Here is a 26,571-nt window from a genome sequence, read left to right as displayed (position 1 = left end):
CAGTATACAGATGGATATAAAAAGGGGTACCATCTAGAATGTAAAGCGCAAGCAATATAAAAGCACAGAAGAAGAAACACTGAAAACTATTTACTGCCAATAATAATAATAATAAAGAACAGTAATTACAGTCAAGTCATTGTCGTCAGGTTTTACAACATTATCCACATCATCGTGCATCCATTGCAGTCTGTGATTACTACTATAGTTTTATACTGGCAGGCGATACAAGTGAGATGGTGCTCCTCATTACTATTCATATCACAGTATAGGCTGTGTGTTGTGGTCACATAACGCTGCGGCACACAACCCACCGGTGTTATCATGTCATCAAACCTTTACACACATAATGATAACTGACAAGAAGACAACTGGTAGAAAAGTGTCCACCGGGGTGCCTGTTCAGCTGGGGCCTGTTCACACTGACCTCTACTGTTCGGCCATGTTCCCACTATATATAAACGTCTGTTGTTTTAACCCCTTAACGACAAAGGGCGTATATTTACGCCCTATTGCCGGTAAGGGTGTTCAGAGCGGGGCCGCGCGGCGACCCCGCTCTGAACCGCCGCGATCCCGGGTGCCACGTGTAGCTAATACCCGTGCCCGCTAATACAGTAATCAGATGCAGCTGTCAAAGTAACAGTAACCCCAGGGGGGCTTCTAGTATATGTGTAAAAAAAATTAAAAAAGTGTTGTTGTCAATAAAAAGCCCCCTCCCATAATAAAAGTCAGAATCACCCCCCTTTTTCCAGGTTATAAATAAAAATAAATAAATGAATAAATAAACATGTTTGCTATCGCCGCGTGCGTAATCGCCCGAACTATTAATTAATCACATTCCTGATCTCGTACGGTAAACGGCGTAAGCGCAAAAAAATCCCAAAGTGCAAAATTGCGCATTTTTGGTCGCATCAAATCCAGAAAAATTGTAATAGAAAGCGATCAAAAAGTCGCATATGCGCAATCAAGGTACCGATAGAAAGTAAACATCATGGCGCAAAAAATGACACCTGACACAGCCCCATAGACCAAAGGATAAAAGCGCTATAAGCATGGGAATGGAGAGATTTTAAGGAACATACATTTGTTAACAATGGTTTGAATTTTTTACAGGTCATCAGATACAATAAAAGTTATATATGTTATATATTGTTGTAATCGTAACGACTTGAGGAACATATATAACATGTCAGTTTTACCCCAGGGCGAATGGCGTAAAAACACAAACCCCCCAAATAAACAAAATGCGTTTGTTTTTTTTCAATTTCACCACACATGGAATTTTTTTCTGGTTTCGCAGTGTACTTTATGCAAAAATTCAGCCTGTCATTGCAAAGTACAATAAGTGCCGCAAAAAATAAGGGCTCATGTGGGTTTCTAGGTGGAAAAATGCAACTGCTATGGCCTTTTAAGCACAAGAGGGAAAAAACGAAAACGCAAACATCTAAATTGCCTCTGTCTTTAAGGGGTTAAATGAAAAAATGCATTAAAGTCTATGGACAACGGCATCAAATAAATGACACAAACAATGATTGTTGTTCAATACCTTGTGTGAAGCAAGGGCCGTTGTTTGCACAAATCATTGCATTATGAAAAGAACGTTACCTCCACAGTCCTGTCCCCTGATGTAAGCCCCAGTCTGAGCTGGATCTGCTATGATTTGGAAGGTGAGGGAGACTTCCTGGGTCAGAGTACAGGGCTGTAGACCCCACTATGCAGACTATGCCCCTCCCCCACTCCCCCTCCCACCCAGGGAGCTCTTACACCAAAACAATGCTCTTACACCAAGTCACAATTTTGAAAAACTGTGAGCTCTTAAACCAAAACGCTCTTAAACCAAGTTACTCTTAAACCAAGGTAGCACTGTAATAATAACTGTGAATGATTTTAGGTTAACAGTAAACAATCTTGTTTGCGATGCTGAATGACCCAGCCATGGCCTATCTTTAATAATCTTACTAAGGGGAGGAGTTTGTTGGCCCAAATCTTGCGATACATGACTCCATCCATCCTTTTTTCAATGTGGTGCAGTCGCACTGTACCCTTTGTAGAAAATCACCCTCAAAGTATGATGCTCCCCTGTGCTTCACGGATGGGACTGTGTTCTTGGGGTTGTACTCATCCTTCCTCTTCCTCCAAACACGACGAGTGGAGTTGATACCAAAAGGTTCTATATTGGTCTTATCTGACCACATGACCCTCTCCTATGCTTCCTCTGGATTATCCAGATGGTCATTGGTGAACTCCAAAGAGGCCTGGACAGGGGAACCTTGTGTGCCCTGCAGGATTTGAAACCATAATGGTTTACTGTGTTACTAAGAGTAATCTGAGACTGTATTGGTTCTGGGCTGGTGCCTGACTTTTATTTTAAATCCTTCTTACCCCACAAGGCAAGATCTTGCATGGAGCCCCAGACCAAGAAAGATTGACAGTCATCTTGTTTTTCTTCTTGTTGTCTAATAATTGCGCTAACAGTTGTTGCCGGCTGCATTCAGGGTTGTCCACCGAGCAGGGGTGCATCATACAGTAAACAGGGAGGGAGAGAAGACTCTCTGTATTAGTTAGGGTCCTATTAGACAAAGCAATTTATTAACAATAAGCGATCCCAAACAAAATTGTTTAACGTTAACATGAAATCGTTCACCATATTAGGGTGGGTTCACACTACAGAATCCTCACGGATAAGTTCTGGCAGATTCCGTTGCTCATACCTGCTCGCGGGGGTGCGCATCTCCGCCCGTCCAATAGATTCAATTCTATCGGCAGGCGAATTCCGCCGTCCGCTGAAAGAATTGACATGTCAGTTCTTTGGGTGACGGCAAAATTGGCCTGGCCACAGAATGGTGTCTATGGCACAGGTGGAGATGCGCGCCACCGCGAGCGGGTCCGAGTGACGGAATCCGCTGGAACTTATCCACGTGGATTCAGTAGTGTGAAACAACCCTTACACAGAAAGATAGTCGTGAGTTACTACGATCGTTATTACGATTGATTACTCCATCTGATTCCAGCAAATGAAGGAGCGATGTGGAATTACACTGACTGATTAGTGAACGAATGCGGAGTTAGGCCTCATTCACATGTTCAGTGTTTTTCAAGGAGCATGATTTTGTCCGCTCCATGAACAACACTGGACGTCTGTTGTTTGCATCCGTTTGGATGCGCTGGGTTGGGGGTCGGGAGGCGCTGGTGTTGTCCGAGGGTGGAGTGGGGGGCTGACAGGAGTGGGGAGGGACAGAATTTAATGGGCCCTAAAATTGTCCATGGTCGTGGATCTGCAACCACAGACAATTCTACGGGACATGTGAATAAGGCCTTACAATGAAAAAATGCGGAATAGCAGTGAACAAAGGTGGAATTACAGCAAAAGATAAACAATGATTTTGGTGTCAGCACAAAACAAACAATAAACGATTTCTCGTTGGTCTTTTGATCATTGCCTGCATTTACACAAAACAATTATCATTTAAATTCGAACGATAACAATCATTTGCACAATAATCGTCCCATGTAATAGAGCCCAAACTATAAACCCACATAGCTCGAGAACAGGCGCATATCTAGAAACTGGAAATGTGGCATGTAATCGGGGCGTCCTTTGCTAAACGAGGGCAAGACTTTGGTAAATCTATGGCTTTCTGCATGTGGCAAGGGCAAGACAAAAATGATAAAAAGGTTGACATTTTGCACAAATGTGACATGCAATGTAATGTAACTTCTCTATGCCAGAATACTATCTGAGAAGGCTTAGTGGATTTCTCTTATAGTGTAAAGAGGCTGGTATACCTCCCATGCCCAAGCAATCTATTTCAGTATTTAAGGGTTGATTGAAAGCTTAGAAAATATGGCTGCTTTCTTCCAGAAACATCATCTCTCCTGTCCTCACCTCAGTTTGGGTGTGGGGTGTGGGGAGAAGGAGGGGGGGGGAGTTACCCGGACTAGATCTTCGGGTGGCCCATAGAAAGTGGCACTCTGCCGCGGCCTCTCCTCGTGAATGAAGCGACAGCCAACTACTCAACTTCTAATAATAATATTTGTATAGCTCCAACAGATTTCACAGCGCAACATGCTGAGAGAAAATGATCAGCCGACCTCATGCATGTCAGCTGATCGTTGTCTTTCAGCATCAGCTATTACACCAAACGATTATTGGCTGGAGCGGCTGGTAATCAGCCAAGTACTGCCGATAATCGTTTCATGTTGAAGCGGCGTAAGGTAGGGCCAGATAACGCTCTTCTGCAGCAGCCGATATAACCAAATCTCTGCACTCTTTAGTAGAGATGATCTAACAGGGCTGAGGCTGTATCTAGGCTGTATCCCTGTTTTCCAGGCGGTACTCGGGCTGTCTCCACCTTCCCCACGGAACGGGAAGGCAGCGGGAGTCAAATGCCGATGGTTCGGGTTCGTACGAACCTGAACATCAGCGTTGTTTGATCATCTCTACTTTTTAGTTGTAATCTTTCCTTGAAGATATTCAGTTCACCTTCAAAAAGAAAAATATTCATATGACCAATTTATTAAATGGATCTGAGATGACCCTGGGTCGAAGGGGGCAGAATATTAGATTCAATTCACAGTCTACTGTGCAAGTAGTTTTACATCTTTTCCCATGATGCACTTATTTGGCAACTAACAAGTTAATAATAGCAATCCCTAAGACTGTGCAAATAAAATCTAATACAAAGCGCATCTATGCGCCGCTCCCCCCCAAGTGAAAGCATCCCCCTCATTTTTGCAATGTACCTTCCTCACTAATATGTCCTAATCATAACATGCAGCCGGCGAGGTCCATAGCTGGTAATTACCATTCCAATCAGCAGCCCCCTCTATCATTAATGCATCCAGCTGGGAAAATATACAAGCCACTTAAAAGCCAGCTCTCTCATCTCTCGCTTACCCTTACCCTCCAACAAAGAGATAGTGGAGAGAGGGGACGAGGGCCGGCAGAGAGGTGAACATCTGTATACGTCTGCTTTCTTAAGACAGCGATGAGCTGTATAAGTGACATTCAGTAATGGAGCTAAAATTGAAGAGAACAGCTGACCGAGTAACCAGCTGCTCGGTGGATATCATTTAAATCATAAAAATTACTGAAAAACAGAACTAACGATGAACTCGCTCACTTTTTTAAAGCCCATAGACCAAGGCTAAAGCTTTGCCTATCCAGGCATGATGGGAGTTGTAGTTTTGCAACAGCTGGAGAGCCAAGGTTCCCTACCCCTGCCATAGACTATAAAGGGCTGGTCTTTACCATTGCCACAATGTTTTAAATTATGTTGTGCTGTTGCCATTGGGCCGGTTCTGAAGGTGTGAGGATGAAAAATATCTATGGCAGAGGGCTTACAATGGGTCAAGGATAATGATGTTAAAAGCATGGAGGTTTTATAGACGTTCTTCCTTCCGTCTTTCTTCTACAGAAAACAGCTGGATTGCTTCACGAGGAAGAACGATAAAAGGGAGATCAGGGAGGAACACAGACAAAAAGAGAATTATTTCAGCAGTAAGTCCCTTTTATCAACTTTTCCTCCTCGTTGTAGCGGGTAGCAATCATCTGATGCCGGCAAGCACTTCAAGTCCGAATAATACAAGAGCTGGCGTTCAGTCTATAGGAACAATGAAGTATTATACAAGAATGTAACTTGGGCTATGTTCACACAACGTACTTTTTATGAAAAGAACAGCCGTCGTTTTCAATTAAACCAACGGTGGTTCTTTTCATACTGCAATGATTTGCATAGAAGTTGACGCAAACAACGGCTGTTGTTTCACGCAATGTATTGAATGACGGACGTTGTTTACTACGGCCCTCGAAATAACGATTGTGTCGATTATTCCCGGTCATTATCCATAGACTTCAATGCAATTTTTATTTAAACCAACGACCATTGTTTAATATTCAAAACAATGGCTGTTGTTTTGAGTGTCGAATAACGGCCATTGTTTATACATTGTGTGAACATAGCCTTAGGGCCATATGACGCGGGATGAATATCGTATCGAAAAATTGTTAGATCCTTCGGATTTAAATGATAATCGTTTCGTGTTATAGCAGGCAACGACTAAACGACCAACGAGAAATCGATGATCATTTGATAGAATCTTGACTTTATTATTATTTAGTTATAAAGCGCCCTTAATTCCAGAGCGCTAAGCAAGCAATAGGGGTAACAAACAGGAATAATACAAGATCAAGTTACATGAAGACAAGTGGCAGACTGATACATTAGGGGGGGGGGAAAGGACCCTGCCATCGTTGACCGTTCTCAAATCGTTCCGTGTAATAACACGTCGTTCGGTTGTTCCCTGGTCTATCAGCCAGGAAAGGATGAGCACAAGAACGTTCATAAGTAACAACCATTGCCTTGTGTAATAGGGTGATCGATTTAAGATTGTTTGAGATCATTTATCGTTAATCACTTAAAAGTCCGTCCCATGTAATACCGCCCTTAGAATGACTATATATATACAGTATGTATATATATATATATATATATATATATATATATGAATTGTCCTTTCTGATCTCACAGACTGATACTGCAAAATGGCCAGTGGAAAGCTTTTTAGCTGCAGAGATAAACCTCTAGGGGACATGAGGAATCTGCCAGTGATGAAGGAGTTAATTTATTTATTTATTTTTTTTTAATCCCACATAGTAATGCATTGGTATATTAGCATTTGGTCGGAGCTCTGATTAGCTCTGAAAGGCTGCAGACACATTAAGCAGAAGCTGGGCTTGTAGGTGGAGTGGATGACGCGGGAGGTGTGAGGAAATGCTGTTATTTTCTCTAATTGTTGTTTTTGCAGAAAGGTAATTAAAATCCCTTTTATTTCACACGTCAAGGGCCGCAGCGGTAGAAGAGAATGAAGCTCAGTCAGACACAATGCGCTGCCTGGTGGGGGAGCCTGGCACAAAGTTTGCCAGTCAGTGCCCGTCACCTCCGGCTCCTTTATTTTGCACACTTTTTCAGTCCGTTAACCGTGTCGTAATAAAAGGAAGAAAAAAAAAACTTTGCATGAAAAATAGAGCCGAGATGACTGTAGAGTTTACTTTCCAAGTCCCCATTAAGTATTATTTCCATAATCGATATATGAGATGGCTTTGTTGATCCCCAGGAGTAAAACAAAAGAAGTTCCAGTATTGTTCTCCACCCTATGAAAGGCCGGCTGCTTATTGCATCAAGTGAATATCTATCAAATCATTGATTTTGCTGTAGGTGATATTTCTAAATAGCTTTTAACCAGAGATGCCGTTACTTGCCACGGCATACACAGTCTATGGATTAGTTGGCTATTTAGTTGGTCGTAACTTATAGTTTGTGGGGTTGTAGGTTCTGGAAAAATAATCCACTATATACAGACACGATAAAGGTTTACTCAGGTTTATATACAATGTGTTTTATAAAGAAGTAAATTAGAGAGAAAAGTCATTGTATGTCAGTAAAGCAGGGAAGAGGAACCTTCCGTCCTCTAGTTGCTGCAAAACTACTAAGCTTTGGGTTTCCAGGCATGATGGGAATTGCAGTTTTGCAACAGCTGGAGGACCGAAGGTTCCCCATCCCTGGTGTAAATAATTAGTGTTCCCTAACCTAAACCCAACATCTCCCTCTCAGTCTGTGGTACTAGCGTCACTCTTGTGCATCAAGCTCGATGTCTGGCGGTTATGCTAAACTCTGATCTATCCTTCACTCCCTATATTCAAGCTCTTTCAGCTCCTGTCATCTTCATATTAAAAACATCTCCAGAATCCGCCTATTTCTCACCACTGACACGGCTCAGACTCTGACTGTCGCCCTGATCCATTCTCGTCTTGACTACTGTAACTCCTTACTAATCGGTCTTCCTCTCTCTAAGCTCTCCCCTCTCCAGTCTATCCTTAACGCAGCAGCCAGGCTCATCTTCCTCTCCAGCCACTATACCGACGTCTCCTTTCTGTGCCAGTCACTGCACTGGTTACCCATTAAATCCAGAATCCACTTCAAGCTCCTCACCCTCACCCATAAAGCTCTCCACAACTCTGCCCTCCATACATCTCCTCCCTCATCTCCACCTACCATCCTTCCCCTGCTCTGCTAATGATCTAACCCTAACATCTTCCATAATCAGAACCTCTCATTCCCGCCTCCAAGACTTCTCTCATGCTGCACCAGTTCTCTAACGTTCCCTAAACTTGTTTCCCCCTTCTGTTGTTTCCCTCGCTCTATTTCTGACGGTTCCTGCACTCTATATGTTTACTTGCAATAAGACATTGGCGCTGTTACTGGCTCATCCTGTATTTCTAACTATGTACAATGGCCGGGCCATGAACAAATAAAGCACTTATGCCTGGTGTCAACCCAAGTTGCAGTCTATAAGCTCCAACGAGCAGATATTGTTTACACTTTGTATTTTTATGTTGTTTTTATTTATTCTAATTATTTAACTGTGTATTATGTACCTCTGTACTGTATGCATAGAAAAAAGCGCTGCGGAATCTGTTGGCGCTATACAAATAAATAAATGTTATTATTATTATCATCATCCCTGGGTCCTTGGCGTTGCTTAGTAACTGCTTAGGAATTTCATTCACACGTCCGTAGAATTCCATACGTACACGAACGGTGTTCTGAAAACTGGACCTCGGATTAGTTATGATTTTGGGAGCTCCTAAATAGTTTAAGGGTATAAACCCACACACCGTATATGCAGCGTATTTACTGCTGCGATACGCAGCAAACTCGCAGCAAACTCGCAGCAGATTAGATCTAAATAACTGAACACAGCATCAAATCTGTACCAACAAATCTGCTGCGTATTTGTTGCATATCTGCTGCTTATACGGTGTGTGGGTTTATACCCTTAAAGTCTGCCCTAGTGTACTGACACATCTGCGCAGCTGTGTGGTAATCTACAGTACAATCTACAGGTAAATCTACAGTAACTGAATGTAAACCTGGCTGGGATAAAATATACAGTATCTATCCTAAGATAATAGGAAAGGAAATAATATAGAGACTAAGGGCCCTATTAAAGGGAGAGATTCGGCCAATTATCGTGATGTGAGATAGAAACAATGATCATCGGCTAATTATTGGTTTAGGATTGGACCTACATGTAATAGTGATGCATTAAATGTCCATGCAGCCCTTACTGCCCGATTATTGGGCTGTCTAATAGGTCCAGTAAACAAGCGCCAATCTAGCAGTTCAGTGGTTGTGTACTAAAATGAACGGGCCATAGCCACCCCGTGTAATAGGACATCAGGCTAGATAGACTAGGTAGTCTTTTTTTGTGGATAATTTATTTTTATGTATCTTTTATATGTGCATCGTACTGTTCCAATCATGTAACTGCACAAGCTTTGGATCTTGATGCATTTTAACTAATTTTAACTGGTCTGTCCATAAAAAATAAATACGTTACAGCATACTTATCATTTAAACAAACTTCTGACATGTCATAGTGACATAGGTTAGTATCGGTCGGGGTCCGGGTGCTAGACCCGCTGCCAATCTCTAGAATGAAGAGGCAGACGTGCTCAGCAGCGCACACTATGCCTCTTCTTCACTGTAAGTGCTAATGCAAGCAAAGTAGCCAGCGCACTACTGCTAACGAAAGCAGCCTATGGTTAGAATGGGAGCCTACGGACATTGCCAGAAGTTCCATTGACTGCTACTTTTAGCACTTACATTGGAGATGAAGAGGCAGAATACGCGCTGCTGAGCTGAGGTTTTCAATTGGGATCTGCTAATGCTCTGGACAGTTCCTGACATGGACAGAGGTGGCAGCAGAGAGCACTGTGTCAGACTGGGGAGAATATACAACTTCCTGCAGGACATACAGCAGCTGATAAGGACTGAAAGACTGGGGATTTTTTAATAGAAGCAAATTTCAAATCTCTGTCACTTTCTGGCACCAGCTGGTTTGTAAGAATTTTTTTTCTGGTAAACAACTCCTTTAAAGCAGAGTAAGATAAGCTCCAGTATAGAGTAGGAGTTGCATTCACTTTTACCATTTCAGGCATATTCACAATGGAGGCCCTCACTTACTGAAATAACAGGTTTCAGAAGACCAATCTCCTGATGGATTTTCATTCCTAATAATATTATGGTATTGATATGTGATTGTGTTGCGGCTGTAGCTCTCGGATCAATAGGAATATTTACATGATGGCAGCGGCTTTATTACATCTCCCGGAATTAACCCGTTCATGACTGAAGGTATTGAGCTGCCTTCTAAAATAACTAAATCCTGTAGGTGATGTTACCAGCAGTCAAGCAGATGTGTCACAATGACTAAACAGAGTAAAGATCCTCTGGAAACCAGCGAAAGGGGATAAATCACTACTGGAAATGATGAACAGAGCATTGCTTACCCCAGAATACAGAGTATTGCTTACACCGGAATACAGATCACATCCACCAGAACCAGCACATCAGGCATTCATCTCATCTAATAGGACAGGTTTCATCCATTTTTCAGCTGCCTCTAAAAGCATAGCTTCTCTGTGATCTGACATTTCACCCACGTCCTCCGCGATCTCCCTTATCCTCCTAAATCATGTATTTTGGGGTTTGTACAAATGAATATTGAAGCTGACGGCAGAGGTGGCATGTTACTGAGGAACATAAAGAGGAAAAACACTCAGGCTTTGGGAGTACTATGCTACAGTCTGATATAATCGATGTTCAATTATATAATAGGTGGTTACCCTACAGACGGTGGTAGTTCTCTGTTTGTCTGTAAATACCCAAAATACATTAATCCAACTTAAAGGGGTTAAAAGTTATAAAGATTTGTAATTAAAGGGAAAGTCTAAAAAAATGTATTTAAGTATTGTATTGCCCCCCAAAAGTTATACAAATCACCAATATACACTTATTAAGGGAAATGCTTATAAAGTGCTTTTTTCCCTGCACTTACTACTGCATCAAGGCTTCACTTCCTGTATAACATGGGGATGTCACTTCCTGGATAACATGGTGATGTCACTTCCTGGATAACATGGGGATGTCACTCCCTGGATAACATGGTGATGTCACTTCCTGGATAACATGGTAATGTAGCTTCCTGAATAAAATGGTGATGTCACTTCCTGGATAACATGGTGATGTCCCTTCCTGGATAACATGGTGATGTCACTTCCTGGATAACATGGTGATGTCACTTCCTGGATAACATGGTAATGTAGCTTCCTGAATAATGGTGATGTCACTTCCTGGGTAACATGGTGATGTCACTTCCTGGATAACATGGTGATGTCACTTCCTGGGTAACATGGTGATGTCACTTCCTAGATAACATGGTGATGTCACTTCCTGGATAACATAGTGTTGTCACTTCCTGAATAACATCGAGATGTCACTTCCTGGATAACATGGTGATGTCACTTCCTGGATAACATGGTAATGTAGCTTCCTGAATAAAATGCTGATGTCGCTTCCTGAATAAAATGGTGATGTCACTTCCTGGATAACATGGTGATGTCACTTTCTCGATAACATGGTGATGTCACTTCCTGGATAACATGGTGATGTCACTTCCTGGATAACATGGTGATGTCACTTCCTGGATAACATGGTGATGTCACTTCCTGGATAACATGGTAATGTAGCTTCCTGAATAATGGTGATGTCACTTCCTGGATAACATGGTGATGTCACTTCCTGGGTAACATGGTGATGTCACTTCCTAGATAACATGGTGATGTCACTTCCTGGATAACATAGTGTTGTCACTTCCTGAATAACATCGAGATGTCACTTCCTGGATAACATGGTGATGTCACTTCCTAGATAACATGGTGACGTCACTTCCTAGATAACATGGTGATGTCACTTCCTGGATAACATGGTGATGTCACTTCCTGGATAACATGGTGATGTCACTTCCTGGATAACATGGTGAAGTCACTTCCTGGAAAACATGGAGATGTCACGACCCGACTCCCAGAGCTGTGCGGGATGTGGCTGCTGGAGAGGATGATGGCAGAGGGATGCTAAGTGTCCCTCCAGTGCCCTGTGTCCCTCAGTGTCCCCCTGCCTTCATCCTCTCCAGCAGCCACAGCCTGCACAGCTCTGGGAGTCGGCTCATGACATCACCATGTTATCCAGGAAGTGGCATCACCATGTTATCCAGGAAGTGACATCACCATGTTATCCAGGAAGTGACATCACTATGTAATCCAGGAAGTGACCTCACCACGTTATCCAGGAAGTGACATCACCATGTTATCCAGGAAGTGACGTCACCAAGTTATCCAGGAAGTGACATCACCATGTTATCCAGGAAGTGACATCACCATGTTATCCAGGAAGTGAAGCCTTGATGCAGTAGTAAGTGCAGGGAAAAAAATCACTTTATAAGCATTTCCCTTAATAAGTGTGTATTTGTGATTTGTATAACTTTTGGGGGGCAATACTATACTTTAATAAAAAAAAATTGCCGGACTTCTCCTTTAAGTTCCATTATAAAATCTCAAGTCTTCCAGTACTTATCAGCTGCTGTATACACTGCAGGAAGTGGTGTATTCTCTCCAGTCTGAAGAGCAGGAGAGGTTTTCTATGGGGATTTGCTGCTGCTCTGGACAGTTCCTGACATGGACAGAGGTGGCAGCAGAGAGCACTGTATCATACTGGAAAAATACACCACTTCCTGCAGGACGTGCAGCAGCTGATAGGTACTGGAACAATACCATTGTTTTAATAGAAGTAAATTACAAATCTTTACAACTTTCTGTTACCAGCTGATTAGAAAGACAATTTTTTAGTGAACTACCCCTTTAATGAATAAATAAATAAATAAATAAAAAAGTTGTAAATATTTCAAAAATATTAATGCATTAAACATGATCAATGTTCCTAATATAAAGTATGCTAAAATGTGGTGCCTGTCTTGATCTCATGGATTCTGGGAGCACTTTTGGCAATATTTCCATCTGACGCACTGACAGCTGCTCTCGTATCTCATCCGTACAGCCTAATACGGCATAAACATCCTAATAAACAATCCTCCCCCTGCACAAGCCCGTCTCAATATTATTGGAAGTCATTCAAACAAGCCACTTCCATGAATTCCTGCATTAACCTGTTCCATGTTTACAGGGTGAATCCCACCTGACAGTGCGGTATACACTATGTCCGCCGCCTCTCTGCAGCTGCCCGGCCGCGGCTGTGCTCTCCCTATCTTGTTAGTTAATTACCACTAATGGAAAGAAAGGGATTGCTGGCAGACGGCCAGGGAAATCAGAGGCAAGTTGGGAAAAGTTTCATAAATTTAGTGTAAGTATCAATTTCAGAGCTCGCTGTCAAGGGAGGAGTATATATATGTGGATGTTGTTTGAAGGGCAAATGCAAAAGAAGAAAAGAAATTGCACACTCAGAGAAGGGAGTCGGTGCCAGCTAAGCGGGGGGAGACGGGGGAGGGGGAGTCATCTCTTACCAGCCATTCAGATCTTATATCAGATTTATAGCATGGTTCTATGGTGGTGTCTGGATGAAGATAAAAAAACCTGGACTTTACGCCAATCCTCTGATAAAATCAAATTTTTCAACATTCTAATGCTATCATTACAGCCCTGCATCTACCGCAACATCAACCATGAATTCTACTGTGTTTCCCTAAAAATAAGACAGTGACTTATATTAATATTTGCTACCAAAGATGCGCTAGGTCTTATTTTCAGGGGCTAACTTATTTTTCCGTGAAGAATTCACATGTCACGTACACAGCAGGGACAGAGCGTACAGTATGGCAGCTTCTGGCCACCAGGGAGAGCTCGGCACAGCACATTGGTACAGCACAGCAGGGACAGTGTATGGTATGGCGGCTTCCGGCCACCAGGGGGAGCTCCCCTAAGCACACTGGTACAGCACAGCAGGGACAGAGCGTACTGTATGGTGGCTTCCAGGCACCAGGGGGATCTCACCTAAGCACATTGGTACAACACAGCAGGGACAGAGCGTACGGTATGGTGGCTTCCGGCCACCAGGGGAAGCACACTACAGCATACTCATACAGCACAGCAGGGACAGTGTATGGTATGGCGGCTTACGGCCACCAGGAGGAGCTCATCACAGAACACTTGTGCAGCCCAGCAGGGACAGAGTACAGTATGGTGGCAGGCGACAAGCCTCTAGATGCTTAGCCTGCCGCGGAAGGGAGCATCAGAGTTAGCGGCAGTTGACAGTCTTCATGTCCTGCATGCAGCTGCTATATAACAGACAGTGAAGGTAGGGGACAACGGCAGCAGGCTAAAGTCAATCACAGCTGCATGCCCTGGTGTTCTGTTCAGCAGCCATGCTTCCAAACCAAAACTTTGCTGGTCCTATATTCAGGGAAGGCCTTATATTTAGCAATTCATCAAAAGCTCTACTAGGTCTTATTTTCAGGGGATGTCTTATTTTTAGGGGTATGTATACTGACTGGAGATTATGTTATGAACCGTATGAGCTATGATCACAACGTGTTTGGGTGAACACGTTTGGCATATGCGCTGGGAGTGCTCCTTGCACATGTGCCTAATGAAGCCACAAGCTCACAATGACCCAATGGAGACCAAATGAGTTTCCTTTTACAGACTGAGCTTTCCTATGTGATGGACTACCACAAAGAAATGGGGTACATGTAGGTAAAAACTACCGACCTATACCATAACCACGTGAGGTTTAATGCTGTAGTATTGTATCATAGTGTTACACTAGGTCAAAGCTTTCATCAGGAAATAGGTTCTCTCATCACCTAAGAGCATTGTGGTGTGTAATCAGCTACATAAGTCTTAGCTAGTCTATATGACTGGCTGAAAGTTTTGGAACTCTAAACATTTTTTACACTTTGCAGTTTCGATCTTCTGATCACTCACATAATACAGTGTATTATACCTGTCAGCATTATACACGTCCATAGACTGGCACATAGATGGCAGGATCGAGGGGTCTGGGTGCCATGGAAACCTACACCTGGTCATAGTACAGTCATGGCCCAAAGTTTTGAGAATGACACAAATATTTTCCCATTACCTGCTGCCTTCTGGTTTTTATGTGTGTTCGTCAGATGTTTTTATCACATACAGAAATATAATTGCAACCATATTATGAGTAACAAAAGCTTATATTCACAGTTAGAAATAGTTAACGCAGCAAGTCTATATTTGCAGTGTTGCCCCTTCTTCTTTAGGACCTCTGCAATTCTCCCCGGCTGGTCTCAATCAACTTCTGGACCAAAGCCTGACTGATAGCCGTCCATTCTTGCACAATCAATGCTTGCATTTTGTCAGAATTTGTTGTTTTTTTTTTGTCCACCCGTCTCTTGATGACTGACCACAAGTTCACAATGGGATTAAGATCTAGGGAGTTTCCAGGCCATGGACCCAAAATCTCTATGTTTTGTTCCATGAGCCATTTAGTTATCACCTTTGCTTTATGGCAAGGGCCTCCATCATGCTGGAAAAGGCATTGTTGGTGGCCAAACTGCTCTTGGACGGTTGGGAGAAGTTGATTTTGGAGGACAGTCTGGTACCATTCTTTATTCATGGCTGTGTTTTTAGGCAAGACTGTGAGAGAGCCGATTCCCTTGGCTGAGAAGCAACCCCACACATGAATGGTTTCAGGATGCTTTACAGTTGGCATGAGACAAGACTGGTGGTAGCGCTCACCGCGTCTTCTCCCAATAAGCTGTTTTCCAGATGACCCAAACAATCGGAAAGGGGATTCATCAGAGAAAATGACTTTCCCCCAGTCCTCAGCAGTCCACTCCCTGGACCTTTCCCCCAGTCCTCAGCAGTCCACTCCCTGGACCTTTTGCAGAATATCAGTCTGTCCCTGATGTTTTTTCTGGAGAGAAGCGGCTTCTTTGCTGCCCTCCTTGAGACCAGGCCTTGCTCCAGAGTCTCTGCAGTCTCACAGTGAGTGCAGATGCACACACACCTGCCTGCTGCCATTCCTGAGCAAGCTCTGCAATGCTGTTAGCCCCATCCCGCAGCTGAAACACTTTTAAGTGACGTTTCTGGTGCTTGCTGGTCTTTCTTGGGCGACCTGGAGCCTTTTTGGCAACAATGGAACCTCTCTCCTTGAAGTTCTTGATGATGCAATAGATTGTCGACTGAGGTGAAATCTTTCTAGCTGCGATACTCTTCCCTGTTAGGCCATTTTTGTGCAGTGCAATGATGACTGCACGTGTTTCTTTAGAAATAACCATGGTTAACAGAAGAGAAACAATGATGCCAAGCACCAGCCTCCTTTTAAAGTGTCCAGTGTTTTCATTCTTACTTAATCATGAGAGATTGATCTCCAGCCCTGTCCTCATCAACACCCACACCTGTGTTAATTGAGCAATCACTGAAACGATGTTAGCTGGGCCTTTTAAGGCCAGGCTGCAATTATGTTGAAATGTGTTTTGGGGGATAAAGTTCCTTTTCTAGGCAAATATTGACTTTACAAGTAATTGCTGTTAAAGGGAACCTGTCACCCCCCGTGCCGGGGTGACAGGCTCCCGACCCCCCGTTAGAGCCCCCTATACTCACCTAATCCCCCCGGGTCCCGCTTCTGGAGGTGGTCGGGTGACGGAGATCTCAGCCGCTGCAGCCCGACGCGCGCGCTGAGAGATGGAGTCCAACACCCATAGAGAATGACAGGAGAGTCCAGCGCTCCGTCATTCTCTATGGGTGTTGGATCTCTGTCACCCAACCACCTCCAGAAGCGGGACCCGGCAGGATTAGGTGAGTATAGGGGGCTCTAACGGGGGGTCGGGAGCCTGTCACCCCGGCACGGGGGGGTGACAGGTTCCCTTTAAGCTGATTACTCTTTATAACATTCTGGAGTATATGCAAATTGCTATTTTAAAAACTGAAGCAGTAGACTTTGTAAAAATTAATATTTGTGTCATTCTCAAAACTTTTGGCCATGACTGTATAAGGGGAGCCCCGCAGATTTATTACATACCACAGCCATAATTTGGCACAGAAGACCCATGCAGGGATGCTAGACTGCTGTCCAAAGCCCTTTATGGTGCGTTTACACAGGCAGATCTGACAGAGTTTGGAAGCCAAAACCAGGAATGGATTTAAAAAAAAAGCTGAAATCTCAGTCTTTCCTTTATGACCCGTTCCCTGTTTATGGTCTGTTCCTGGCTTTGGCTTCAAAAATCTGTCAGACAAATCTGCCTGTGTAAATGCACCATTAGTGACTGCTGTAGAAACATGTATGGACAATTGCGGAGCACATCCCCACCTGCACGGACAGCATCTCTGATAAGATGCTGGGTGCAGGGGAAATGTATGAATATGCGCTGTACTGAAATGAAGCAGGCCTTCCACGTCCGTGTTCCATGTGAAACATGGAACGTGTGAATGCAGCCCATGCAGTCTATGTTCACTCACAGTATTTTTGCTTAGTATTTTGGTCAATATTTTTCAACCAAAACCAAGAGTGGATTGTAAACACGGAAAGGCTATGCTCACACATTGTTGAAATTTAGTGGATGGCCGTCTAATGGCAAATAATTAGTTATTGTAAAACAATGGCCGTTGTTTTGAACAAAGGGCTGTTATTTGCTGTTAAATGGCGGCCATTTACAATTTCAGCAATGTGGGAACATAGCCTTTCTGCGCTTTCAATCCACTCCTGGTTTTGGTTGAAAAATAATGACCAAAAATACTGTGTGGGAACATAGCCAAAAAAATTAATTGTGGCAAACACATATGGAGTTTTTGTACAATTTTTGGTGTTGTTTTTTGAGCCAGAGAGAATTGTACTGAAGAGGAAGGGTAATTAGAAAGGAAGGATGTCTCCTCATGTGTTTAAAAGACTCTGTCAGTAGGATTATGGTGTTCTATCTCAGAGTAGCATAAACTAGTGACAGAGAAGCTGAACAGAATGATGTATCACTTACATTGTTCTGTGCAGCTGATCCAGAGATCTCCTTCTGAATAACATGGACAATAAGTAGTCCTCTCCATATTTGCATGTGCTCAGTAGTCCTGGATATTCATGAGAAGCAGAAAACTCTGCCCACCAGTTGCCGATTGGCAGTTATCTATCGACGCTGTGTATAGGTAGTCACCTGTCAATAAGCAGCTGGAAGGCGGGGTTTGGGAAGAATCTTATTCTCCTGCATATTAGGAGAAAGGCTGAACGGAATGTTGCCCTCATTTAAGCGGCATAAACCTAGTGACAGGTTCCCTTTAACTTGAAAAACTGCATCAAAAAATGCCATAAAAAGTGCATAAATGATTTTATCCTTATTAAACGTTAAATCAGCGGAGACAGACAGAGGTAGGCTCTAAATGAGATTAACGACTGAAATAATACATTCTGCTATACAAAGCAAGGTACCGTAGGTCTGGGAATGTAAACCTCCTGCTGACCACAAAGTTTCCATAACAGAATACAAAGCAAACTAACAGCATATCTGTAACAGTGATCGGGTATGGATTTTATAAAATGTCTTCAGCTTACCTGAAATTTGGTGCTGATGCCCATTCCAGTGCCAGACAGGCAAGGCCCACAGCGGCATACACCAGCAAGAAGAATATGGTCACAATTGCTGCAATTGTGTTTAGTTTCCCAGCAAACAGCACCAGCTGAAAGGAAGGCAAATCAGGTTTAGGGATTATGTACCAAGAACGTAAGAAAAGAAAATCCAGATAAAAAGAGGATACCACGGTCTGGTGAACGAACTTAGTATCACGTTTCAACATACCTGAGGAGTCTCTGTCTCTCCAATAGTCGATGAAGACATATATAGCCCTGCACATAATTGTAATAATCTACAAGTAATTGCCATCATTAAAACAGTCACTAATTTTTCAGCAAAGTTTTCAGGATAAACAATCATATAAATGTATGGACATGAGGAGTAACACAATAGGCATTAAACAACTTGTATCTGCCATTTTTCACAAGTTTTACCTCCTGCAAGCTTAAAGGGGAACTATCAGCAGGTTACACAAATCTAACCTGCTGATATGTCCCTATTGCACAGGAGACGCTTAGGAGGAAGGTATGTCTCTTATAATATGTGTCTTATAGTATGTCTCTTATAGTATGTGTCTTATAGTGTGTCTCTTATAGTGTGTCTCTTATAGTGTGTCTCTTATAGTGTGTCTCTTATAGTGTGTCTCTTATAGTGTGTCTCTTATAGTGTGTCTCTTATAGTGTGTCTCTTATAGTGTGTCTCTTATAGTGTGTCTCTTATAGTGTGTCTCTTATAGTGTGTCTCTTATAGTGTGTCTCTTATAGTGTGTCTCTTATAGTATGTCTCTTATAGTATGTCTCTTATAGTGTGTCTCTTATAGTGTGTCTCTTATAGCGCGTCTCTTATAGCGTGTCTCTTATAGTGCGTCTCTTATAGTGCGTCTCTTACCTTCCTCCTCTGCGCTGTTCCGGTGCAGTTAGTAGTTTGCTCCACGGTGAGACAGTTAGGAGCCCTGCCTGCCCCCATAGCGCCGATCTGCCCTCAGCCTCCCCTTTCTAATTATAATCAATGCAGCAAGCTGGCGGAGTGGGCTGCATCGGCAATATGGGGGCGGGCAGTGCTCCTAACAGTCTCACCAGAATGTGGAGCAAACCACTAACTGCACCATAACGGCACCAAGGAGGAAGGTAAGAGACATACTATAAGAGACATACTATAAGAGACATATCTTCCTCCTCAGCGTCTCCTGTGCAATAGGGACATATCCGCAGGTCCAACTGAATTTTCAGGGTGCAAAATAATTCTATAATAATATATGCCACCTCTGAAAAGTGTTGAGCTGTTAAATCCAATTTAAATGGTCCTTTAATACTCACTGCATTTATTCAGTCATTTATTTTGCGTGTCCGTATCTGGGCCAATACAGTTATGCAAACAATGTAGTAGTATAGGAAAGCAGAGCTGAGTGGAGACGTGTGGGTGAACAAGTCTGTCTGTGCCTTCAGGCTTCTCTGAGAAGAAAAGCTTTCCAGGTGCACTCAGAATTCGAGGCATTGGTCTGATGGTACGCGGCAAAGCATTCCATTAAATAACTGATATTATGTAGATAGTGGACTGTAACGGCCATATGCAATAATTCAGAAGAACCTGCATCAGACCTACGGACAATCAGATCACTTTGTAATTCAATTTCACCCAATACAATGTTTAGAGTCGGTGTGGTTCCTTAATAAACCTAAATGGGTTAACGGTTGGGACTTGTAGCGGACTGACATTTCCACAGAGGGACAATGGAAAGAAGGAAAGAAAGGTTGGATAAATAAAGTAATGATAAAATATAGCAGTGCCACTTTCTGTTTGGAGGAATTGACTTCTTTAAGTAAAGTTGACAGTGGTGATTTATCTGCCAGGTTCATGGCCATCACCCATCGTCTGCACACTCCGGCCCTCCGTCCAGGAGCATCACGCTGGATGTTGATGACTCTTTAACTAAATAACTGAGCATGGGGAGCAGACACCATCTATCAGAATAAAGCCAGCGCTCGCTGCACCTGCAATCCTATTTGTTCATAAAATCAGTTCCAGTGCATGGGGGATTTGTAGAGAAATAGAATTTCTCTCTGCAGGAAGACAAGGTGAGGAGCCTGATAAAGAGAAATATGTTCATTATGTCCCTGACAGGAGGAGATACCATAATTACTGCAGTTATAGAACTCTGGCTTACTCACTATGCCATATTCTGACCGTTCTTCCCATGCTCCAGCTCCCATCTTTCACCATGGCTCTGCTCGTCCACCATGGTGCTGCTCGTGCACCATGGCTCTGCTCGTACACCATGGTGCTGCTCGTCCACCATGGCTCTGGTCTTCCACCATGGCTCTGCTCGTACACCATGGCTCAGCTCGTACACCATGGTTCTGCTCTTCCACCATGGCTTTGAAGGATTGGACTGTAAGGGCCCTTTTACACAGAAAGATTATCTGACAGATTATCTGCCAAAGATTTGAAGCCAAAGCCAGGAATGGATTTGAAAAGAGGAGAAATCTCAGGATTTCATGTATGACCTGATCTCTGTTTATAGTCTGTTCCTGGTTTTAGCTTACAAATCTTTGGCAGATAATCTGTCAGATAATCCTTCTGTGTAAAAGGGCCTTTACTTTCCAGGCAGCTGGGTCAACCAATCCTGATACTGTCAGCATGGCAGCCTATGTATAGAGCAATCATCCTGCCATGCATTGTTGGTCAGGTAAGTACAGTTCTACTCTGGTTGTCCCTGACTACTTCCTGGTTTATCTGCTGGCTTGTTGCCTTCTGACAGACCACCTGGTGACAACCTTCGGCTCTGTTCCTGACCACTGCTGCCAGTTCATACCTACTTAAGGCACAGTAACCGAGGAAACCTCCTGCAGCAATACCCATGCCTAATTCTGGAGGTTAAGGCTATGTTCACACACAGTAAAATAAAACTGTAAAATAGGTATATAATAGCTGTCTGTGCTCAGGCTGTAACGAAATTTTTTCAGCGTGTGCACAGACTGATTTCCATGGACTTGAAAAGTGAAGACCAGGAGATTTCTAAGGGGGCCTTCACACAATCCATGGATGATATACTACAGACTGGGATTCAGAACACTCGGCACCATCATTTACTATGACGCTGAGAGCTCCAAAGCTGTTTCAATCTGTATGCTCCTGTACTGACACTCTGAGCAGTTTCACAGCTCCTGGCATCATAATGAATGATGACGCCAGGAACTCTGAGATTCCATTTCATAGCACATTGTCCGCATTTACGGACCATGCACGGAATGTGAGATTGCCCCTTTAGGGCCGATTCTCACTCTGTGTAATGGAGGTAACAATCATCGGCTGATCGGGTCAAATGGTCTGACATCATGTAATAGTGATGCGTGGGCCATGGGTAACGACTGACCTCTGCTTTCACTCCCGGCGCCACAGCTGCAGCTTCAGAGCGGTCTCTGAGCCACCCAGCCAATCACTGTCCACGGCAGTCTTGACCAGTGATTGAGAACGATTGAAAGCTACAGCCGCAGCGTCGGGAAGCAAGTAGAGTGCAGGAGGAGCCCTGGAGCATGGATAGGTAATATATGAACAGTTTAGGGCAAGGACTGCTCGGACAACGCTAATGATATGTGTGTATATATATATACACAGCCCTTGCTAAACAATCATTGAGCAGTGTAATAGGTTCAGTAAACCAGCAAAGATCTAGCATATCGGCACTCATTTACATTACATTAAAGCGAATGTATCTGGATGGTACATTTCATTTGCTTAAAATAAACTAGTGTGAAAGTAATTTTTTAACCCAGAGAATATATGAAATTTCAAGTAGAAGGGTAAAGGGTTAAGACACCTGGCTCTCTCCCTCTCTGCTCTTATCTCTGCTCTCATCCCCTCCCCTATATCGGTCGGCTGCAGCTTGTCCTTGATATGTTTAACACCCCATCAAGCAAAGTGTGGCAGTTTAACATGAAAATCAGGAATAAATAAGCCAGGTACAGGGGAATGGGAGCGACATGGCGCCACTTAATGGTCAATTACCTCTTTCCAATGGGAGCCATATATATCCGACACAAGAGAATCAGGGCACATGACAAATCAAGCATCCTAGCCACTTTTCCTGCACAGTACTGATAATAACTGAGCACCAGATCTAATATGCAATAACAAAATGTTGTGTCTATTGAATATGATGCATGTGAGATGCTATATTATATGAAAGACTTGTACTATTACACCATTAAGACCAGGGGTAGGGAACCTGCTGCCCTCCAGCTGTTGCAAAACTACAAGCTTTAGCTTTGGCTGTCCAGGCATGATGGGAATTGTAGTTTTGCAACACCTAGAGGGATGAAGGTTCCCCATTACTGCTTTAAAAGGAACCTTGTTTATGTCGTCCTTTCTAAGGGTCCTTTTAGAAGTGAAGATTTGTGGGCTGCGAGGTTAGATCAGTGTAGTGCCTTTACGTGGCAGAAGAAATCGATGGGTCCCGGACTGGGTGAACCATTGTATTGTTCCTGCAGCCCAGAAGAGTGACAGTGACAGATAGGTTTAATTCATATTGCATATTCAAATCTTTTAGGTTGCAGTGTATCAATGGAGACTCTTGAATGAATACTCCATTGCATTTTTTGCTGATCTCCCTGAGCTCAGTGATTGTTGTGTCTTCCAGATATATATCTGTGCTGTCAGTTTCCAGATCGCTAGCAGTTTATGTATATATATATATATATACACACACAAATATACAGCATTTTTCCTGTCCTCAGGTGATCGGTGTCACTTTCATAGGGGGCAAATATTGGTCGTGGAAACCTTTCTAGTAACGCTTGTTGCCGATGGTTGGCCCGCCCGTGTAACAGGCACTTTATTCACCAAACAATGGAATCAGTCGGATCCGACCAGTGTCAGATTATCGGATAGCCTTATGCAAACAAAAAAAAAAGCTGGACACTATAGAAAGCGCACACCACTATATCCAAACAAAATACAATGCTTATTAGGACAAACAACAAGACACCACAACAAACAGCAATAAAATCAATTAAAAAACCACATAGGTATATTGAAAACTAAGTAGGACTATATACTCTCCTACTTTACCAGGGAATCAAAAATGTTAGTAATGCTCCACATGATCAGATGTAAAATATAAAATACATAACTAGAGTGGCTCCCAAGAATACAAAAAAACATCTATAGATAATAAATATAACATAATGTAAGAAGCAAAAAGTGCTACAGTGCAAACGTGCAAATAGATTATTGTATCATTGTAAACACCAATATAAACCTCTAGCATAGAAAGGGAGCCAAACCATGTATACAACACCTACTCAATTACATGGACCCAACGCGTATTACATGGACCCAACGCGTATCGTCACACACAGCGACTTCGTCAGGGGTGGAGCTTAGGATGAAATGGTGTCTTTTTATAGCAAAAATAGATTACATTACACATGATCATCAACTTGTATAATTACCTGTGGGACCCTTATGCGTGGAGAGAGCACCAAACAAAAGCACAGAAGATGGCGCCGGCGGTGTATATTGTACCGTACTGCGCGTGCGCAAGTGAGTTATGTCATATGATCACATCAACGTGTCCTGTCGTATACTGCGCATGCACAAATGACGCGTGTCATGTGACCACATGCGTTCCACGCTATTATTGGATAGCCTTAATTCTTGTTGGATAAAAGCACTGCCCTGTGTGAACTAGGGCTTATACTACCTCTTTCTTTAGAATTGTCTCTGAATTTTGATAAAATAGACAAGGCATCAAAGGTATCCATGTTTTTGTATAATATATTTAATGTGTTCTGTTCATCTGCTTTACGCCTTGTTCACACAGTGCAGTTGTGGATCTGTATTAAAGGTAAAGACTAAAGGCATTTGCATATACTAACTACCTCAGGCTATGTCCCACACTGTCTTTTTTTGGCTGTTTGACCTCCGGCATTTTAAGACTAAATAACTTAAATGTACAGGTATATTGAGTTTAATGGAAGATGCTCTTAAGACGAGGGTGGCTGCTATGAGCCCAAATACTTATTTCTAAATAAAGCCTTAAAGGAGTAGTTCACAACAAAAAAAATCTTTCAGATCAATTGGTGCCAGAGATTTAAAACACATCTCAAGTCTTCCAGTACTTATCAGCTTCTGTATGGCCTGCAGGAAGTGATGTATTCTTTCCAGTCTGAGGGTGGGTTCATACTGAGGAATTCTCGCGGATAATGTCCGCGGAATTCCGCTAACTGTCAGTGCGCACGGCCGCACGCCTTTCCGCCGGCTCCATAGACACCATTCTATGGGCCGACGTATTCCGCTATTCACCGAAAGAATTGACATGTCAGTTCTTTTGGTGGATAGCGGAATATGCCAGCACATAGAATGGTGTCTATGGAGGCGGCGGAAAGGCGCGCGGCCGTGCATGCGGACAGACAGCAGAATTCCGCAGACATTATCTGCGAGAATTCCTCAGTATGAACCCACCCTGACACAGTTCTCTCTGCTGCCACCTCTGCCCATGTCAGGAACTGTCCAAAGCAGTAGCAAATCCCCATAGAAACCTCTCCTGCTCTCCAGACTGGAAAGAATACACCACTTTCTGCAGGACATACAGCGGCTGATAAGTACTGGAAGACTGGAGATTTTTTTAATATTACAAATCTTTATAACTTTCTAACACCAGTTGAAATAATTTTTTTTTTTGCTGAACTACACCTTTAAAAGGTGTACTTTTATTAAAGTATTGTATTGCCCCCCAAAAGTTATACAAATCCCCAATATACACTTATTACTGGAAATGCTTATAAAGTGCTTTTTTCCCTGCACTTACTACTGCATCAAGGCTTCACTCCCTGGATAACATGGTGATGTCACTTCCTGAATAACATGGTGATGTCACTTCCTGGATAACATGGTGATGTCACTTCCTGGATAACATGGTGATGTCACTTCCTGGATAACATGGTGATGTCACAACCCGACTCCCAGAGCTGTGCAGGCTGTGGCTGCTGGAGAGGATGATAGCAGAGGGATGTTCAGTGTCCCTCCACTGCCCTGTGTCCCTCAGTGTCCCCCTGCCATCATCTTCTCCAGCAGCCACAGCCCCCACAGCTCTGGGAGTCGGGTTGTGACATCACCATGTTATCCAGGAAGTGACATCACCATGTTATCCAGGAAGTGACATCACCATGTTATCCAGGAAGTGAAGCCTTGATGCAGTAGTAAGTGCAGGGAAAAAAGCACTTTATAAGCATTTCCAGTAATAAGTGTATATTGGGGATTTGTATAACTTTTGTGGGGCAATACAATACTTTAATAAAAAATTTCACCGGCCTTCTCCTTTAAGGCAATGTACACATAGCATCTTTTTATGCAAAATTTTACGACGAAGATCGCCATTTATGATCATAAACAATTACTTACGGACGGCATTATCAAACAACGGCAGTGATTTTGCCTAAAAAAAGACGTTGTGTGAACACAGCCTAACAACTCTGTAATACAAGCAAAATTAAATCCCAAGATACGGAATAACACCCTGTGTGGTTTTCTTAATAGCTTCTGCCTTTATTGTTTTTTATGCCTCTTTTAAGGCACGTCTGTCACTTTTATGGCTGTACGAGCACTTTTTTAAATCACCGGCATCTTGGAGAAATAGGTGCACTGCAAAATGCTCCAGTCAATGCTACAAACGGTAAAAGGCAAAGTTGCTCAATCTGTTTTAACAAGGAAACAGCTTCACAACCAGGGAGAGCCGACCACTGAAAGCAAATGAAGAAGCTACAGCTACAGCAAGAGACGTCTGTCAGATGGCTAAAACAATAAAAGCCCCATGTAAGAGAATAATAACCTGACACATCAATGACACGCCGATATCACTGATCAAAGCACCTAAACTAACCGGGACACATACTCACCAGTGAGACACACCGGAGGCTACTGTCCGAGAGTATAGACTTCTCATGAGAGGCCTAGAGCTACCAAGCTGGAGATACATGGTACCGACTGACATCCTGATAGTTTATTCTGAAGCCGCATTTCCTTTTACTGTTCTTTTATGTCTTACAATGCACATATATCACTTTTATAGCTGTATAGACTTTTTTTTTAAACTGCTGGAAATGTTAAGAAACAGGTGCAGAA

At 43.0% G+C, this 26,571-nt stretch overlaps 1 protein-coding gene across 1 annotated transcript in view; it reads right to left on the bottom strand.

Moving 5' to 3' along the window:
- The window catches only part of LOC138794626 (solute carrier family 12 member 9-like), a 174,436-nt gene that overhangs the window by 36,330 nt on the left and 111,535 nt on the right, over positions 1 to 26,571 (bottom strand). The window contains exon 9 of the mRNA XM_069973396.1: positions 18,432 to 18,556. Within this exon, the coding sequence (XP_069829497.1) occupies positions 18,432 to 18,556 (125 nt within the window). The remainder of the gene's footprint in view (positions 1 to 18,431; positions 18,557 to 26,571) is intronic.

The sequence above is a fragment of the Dendropsophus ebraccatus genome, chromosome 6 (genome assembly GCF_027789765.1).
Source record: "Dendropsophus ebraccatus isolate aDenEbr1 chromosome 6, aDenEbr1.pat, whole genome shotgun sequence".
In the NCBI taxonomy this organism is placed as follows: domain Eukaryota; kingdom Metazoa; phylum Chordata; class Amphibia; order Anura; family Hylidae; genus Dendropsophus; species Dendropsophus ebraccatus.
This window is presented reverse-complemented; position numbering and strand designations above follow the sequence as displayed.